This window comes from Palaemon carinicauda, chromosome 27 (genome assembly GCF_036898095.1).
Source record: "Palaemon carinicauda isolate YSFRI2023 chromosome 27, ASM3689809v2, whole genome shotgun sequence".
In the NCBI taxonomy this organism is placed as follows: Eukaryota; Metazoa; Arthropoda; class Malacostraca; order Decapoda; family Palaemonidae; genus Palaemon; species Palaemon carinicauda.
This window is the reverse complement of record NC_090751.1, coordinates 47,903,278-47,908,277: the sequence shown is the minus strand read 5'-3', so window position 1 is coordinate 47,908,277 and position 5,000 is coordinate 47,903,278. Positions and strand designations below refer to the sequence as shown.

Here is a 5,000-nt window from a genome sequence, read left to right as displayed (position 1 = left end):
GATGGCTGACAACCAAATTACTACCATCATTAGAGGAGCCATCAGTTCTGGTCATCGACAACGCTCCTTACCACAGTCGCCTTACAGAGGAGAGCCACTGTCCAACTACTGGCACCAAAAAAGACGATCTAATAAAATGGTTGCAGCAGCGCAATATCACATACCCACCATACGCTTTGCGACCTGAACTACTCAAAATATGCAAGGAAAATCGACCACCCCCCAGATTCACAGTGGACAATACCATTCGCCTGTGGGGTCATGAAATAGTGCGGCTACCACCAGCACACCCGGAGCTAAATGCTATTGAGCAATTATGGGGTGTCATGAAGAAGTACGTTCGATCATCCCTTCACCATTTTACACGAACGGACTTCAATGCAAGATTGAATGAAGCAAAGTTGTGTGTGACAGAGGACGTGTGGGCAAATGCTGTTAGGCGCTCTGAATACTTTGAGAGAGAGTACTGGTCATTTGATAATATCTATGACAGTGTGGATCCCATCATCATAAGTCTCGCTAGTGACGACGAAGAGGAAGACTTTATTTCAGACAGTTTTGATGGGTAATAAAAAGTGAATGTGAATAATATATATATATATATATATATATATATATATATATATATATATATATATATATATATATATATATATACATATATATATATATATATATATATATATATATATATTTACTTTATATATATATATATGTATATATATATATATATATATATATATATATATATATATTCTATTTCAGTCTTGTAACTTTATTCATTATAATGTTAGCAGTTATATTACTAATTATGTACAATACATTTATTGTTAATAAAGTATTACTATTCTTCCACCTCCATCCAATCCTCAGCCATATTAAATATTTATAATGACCATGTTATGTGCGCATCCTCAACAATCATTCCATAACTTCAACACAATAATGACTGCATTCCTGTATTGAAAAATAAAAACACCTTATCTCTATCAAAGATATAATTATATATAATTTCTTGTACTGATATAATGAGGGGGCGTGGCAGGTGTAAACGTCACGGGCCTCACGTCATAGTTAACATACGTCATTCTGCTCCTAGTTGCCAGGTCTTAATTTCCGTTCTCGCCATAACCACAGAATTTAGAAGACATTTCTCTATATAAAGTAAGACAATAATGCGGAGTAGATGCTTGAATCCATTTTCCTTAATTAGGTCGGTGTCTCAAACTCTGGTGGTTTCAGTTTCACATTAATCAGAAGCCTAGTTCATTAGTTATATTAAAAAAAGAGGGTGTCATGGTCCGTGAAATACACAGTAGTTGTTTTTTTATAACTTGAAATTCGGATATGGCTTTGCCAGTCCACCCTGCTTTGTGGTAGCTGATTTGTTTATGAAGTACTTTAAAACAGTTGTAATAAACCTCAGTTGCCTGAAGATAGTAACTTCATCAGTTACATGGTTAACATGTTGTCTTTTGGAATCCAATCTGGGTAGATTTCGATACTTTGCCAAACTATAAAGAAATTGTGCCCATTAGAAATGATAAGGGATACAAAACTTCCTTTTCTGGAAGTACCAATGTCACAATTGTCAAGTCCCCAGCACACACCACACAAATTTTTGCCATCCTACATTTCCTTGCGTAAGATACTTCATTAAATGTATTTAAACTTGTCTTATTCCTATGTACCCTTATGATTTTTTCTCTAAGTATGTGAATACGGATTTTAAATAGCTTATAAACGTCTGGCATCCCTCGGATACCTCTACTACATCATTAAAAGAGTATTTCATAAAGAGAATGAGATTTTCTTTTGTTTCCGCTGTAAGACGTCAAAAAGAAAAAAAAAATTATGAAATCAAAATCACTTGCTTACATGTTACCATAAAAAAATTAGGCAAGTCATAGATTTACATTTAGGCACCCAATTACTATCGGATCTGCAGCGACTAATACTTATTGGAAAAAGAAAATATCCACAAATTCCTTGCAGGTTGTGTGGTAATTCTTTAGATGTATCGAGGAAGTCTCCCATTTTTTTTCATCACAAATAGTAAGATATTCAATATGAATGATTATGCACCCTGAAGTACTTATTTGAAGCTACCCTAATTAACATGGGTTATATGATTCATAAACTCCCTGCGTAAACGGCTGCTGTGTAATACCAAAACCAATATCGATAGAAACCACCCCACCGCTCTCCTCTTCTGTGTTCCGTTCACGTGATAAATTTTATTCTTCGTTGTGTCTTAGTTTCGAAAGTTTATAACAGGATTAAGCAAAAACACACGTGCATATTTGTACAGTACACACACACACACACACACACATATATATATATATATATATATATATATATATATATATATATATATATATATATATGTTTGTCTTTTTAAATACACATACAGTCGACTCGCCCCGCCCTTCACTCCCGAGATGGATTCTACCTACCCTATACCCTTGGATGGGAGATTTCGAATGGTGTTATCCTTCTAGTTTTCAGCAAGTATATTTATAGTGAGGCTGTCGGCCCCACGCCCTTCTCCACAAGGTGTTTATCTACTGATAACGTCTTTCATTGTTCAGTAGCCCATACTAGTAGTGTTTAGGGTCTATAACCAAAATTGCGAGTATGTTTGAATAAGTCCCACTAGGTGGAGGGGACTCAATTTTTGTTACCTTTACCATCATAGCTTGTTTACTGTAGTTAAATGTTTTCGGTTTTGAGCTGTCGGTTATACAGTAGTCACACAATTCACGAGATACGTAATTCACAGCTTTGGGCAATACTTGTATGAATATTTGTAATACAGCTTGCCTACAGCGCTTTGTCCTCACTTGGAATTTAAATCTAAGCCCTCTCGTAAGTGAGTGCTGCATACATTTGTTATTTCTAGTATGAGAAACTTGTTCTTAAGGTGAAGATATCAACTATTTTGAACGAGTTCCCGCTCTATGATAAGACCTTGACATATATCTTTAGCTGAAGCTAAATGAAACCTTTGTCCGGACATTATTCTTTTATTGCAAGGGGACTAGAATATTGTGTATGACGTAGATATCGCTAATGGGGACCAAAGGATGTTTTCTCCTTTTATAATGGTTGTATACAAAGGGACATTATTGCCCTTAGATGTAACACTATTTTGTATGACTCATAAACATTTTTTTTTTTCATATTGACAATGATTGTTCTACTCGGTTAGTTCTTACCTAGTTTTCTATTGTGTTCCATTTTATATTTAGTATTTTATTCTGATATTTATTTCATCCATCTACAGCTGAAATCCAGTGCTCCGAAGATTCATGGCAGTGCTCAAGTGGGCAGTGTGTTAAACTCTCCGATCGTTGCGACCTGGCCTTCGACTGTGCTGACAAATCGGATGAACTTTATTGTGGTAAGATTTTTTATTACTACTTTAATTGAAGTCGAAAAGGGTTTGTGTTTTTATCTTTATCTCTCGCCATAAGATATCTGAAATCAATATTGATGACCTAAATGAAATTTCATGGAGGGGAGGATATGACCAAAGGCGGAGGTGATTAGATTTAGAGGTAGGGCCGTCAGATCCAGTATTTATTCCAATTTAACAATGGATTTCAATGGTATTTTCCCTATTAGTGAACAACGCATCACGATTTTATTCACATTTTAGTGTAGATTCAAAACTAGATATTTCTTATTTTTTCAAGTATGCCTGAAAGTTTTATTTTATTTTTTCTTCAATATCTTTAATGTATCTTTATCATGGAGGTGATAGTTGTGGAGTGTATTAAAACAATAAATTTCCTGGTTAATTGCGCAGCTTTTTTTTTGTTTTATATAATGTAGCTGATCATTGCAGTAATTCAACTGCTGAACTAATTAATAGAACTTCATCACTATTAGTAATTTATTTTCCGCATTAAGGGAGGTGTGTACAGTATTTAAAATGATGTATTTGCTATTTATAGATTTAAGTTTCTTTTATCTCCCTCCTACGTTTATACCTTGGTGATGGAGGATTATATAATCATGTTATGAAATTTTGCCATATTTTTGTGAAGAGTATCAAAGCTATAAATTTTTTGGGAACTTGTTGTATATAAAGTCATAAAAACAATGTTTCCAATTGTCCTGATGCTTGCATGGCTACGATTTTGGATTTTACAAAATGGCAGTGGTAAAAAATGGTTTCTGTCAATATCTCAAATTCTAAATAACATAGAAATATAATTTTGACAGCTGCCAATAGAAAAAAATGCTTTGCCAGCAGATTTACCGAACAATATTAGAATGTGCATCCTCTGGTGCAATGCATGTGTTCAAGTGTAAATTATTGTTTGTCATTTTTGGATCTTTCAAAAGTTTATATAAGGAATTTCTCGGCAGTGACTTTCCTCACCCGAACTGCTCATCATCATCATCATTTGGACAGGAGAAACATTGTTCCTTATCCAGTGGACATTTACGGGTCCTCGTTAATGGTGTTCAAGAGTCAGATGTTGATGGGCCTGATTCGTCCCTTTCAGTTCTTCCTCTTTACTGTCCACGTTCCTCGGCAATGTGGCTGCTAGTGGCTTATGCATTTGTTCCTTCAAAAAGACAGGCTTCTCAGTCAATTGACAATCCAAATTAGTAATTCCTCTTTTGCTCATCCTTTATCTCAATTATTCACGCTGAAGTATCAGAATATTAGTATATATATATATATGTATATGTATGTGTATATATAAATTATATATATATATATATATATATATATATATATATATATGTGTGTGTGTGTGTGTGTGTGTGTGTGTGTGTGTGTGTGTGTGTGTATTGCGAGAATTATATAATAGATGTGCAAGTTCAAACTGCATCGTAAATTAATAAAATTCAGTTGTAAATCTAAACGCCGTGCCGAGTTCACAACTTCCCTTTAACGTCTAAACCAACTTAGGACTCAGGGAAGGTCTAGAGCTTCCAATAAGGACTGGCTTTCATTGGTGGTGACCACGTGCTGATCA

The 5,000-nt window shown here is 34.6% G+C and overlaps 1 protein-coding gene across 1 annotated transcript in view; it reads left to right on the top strand.

Moving 5' to 3' along the window:
• Positions 1 to 5,000, top strand: part of LOC137620891 (G-protein coupled receptor GRL101-like) — a 464,398-nt gene that overhangs the window by 257,217 nt on the left and 202,181 nt on the right. Inside the window, exon 7 of the mRNA XM_068351336.1 lies at positions 3,290 to 3,406. Within this exon, the coding sequence (XP_068207437.1) occupies positions 3,290 to 3,406 (117 nt within the window). The remainder of the gene's footprint in view (positions 1 to 3,289; positions 3,407 to 5,000) is intronic.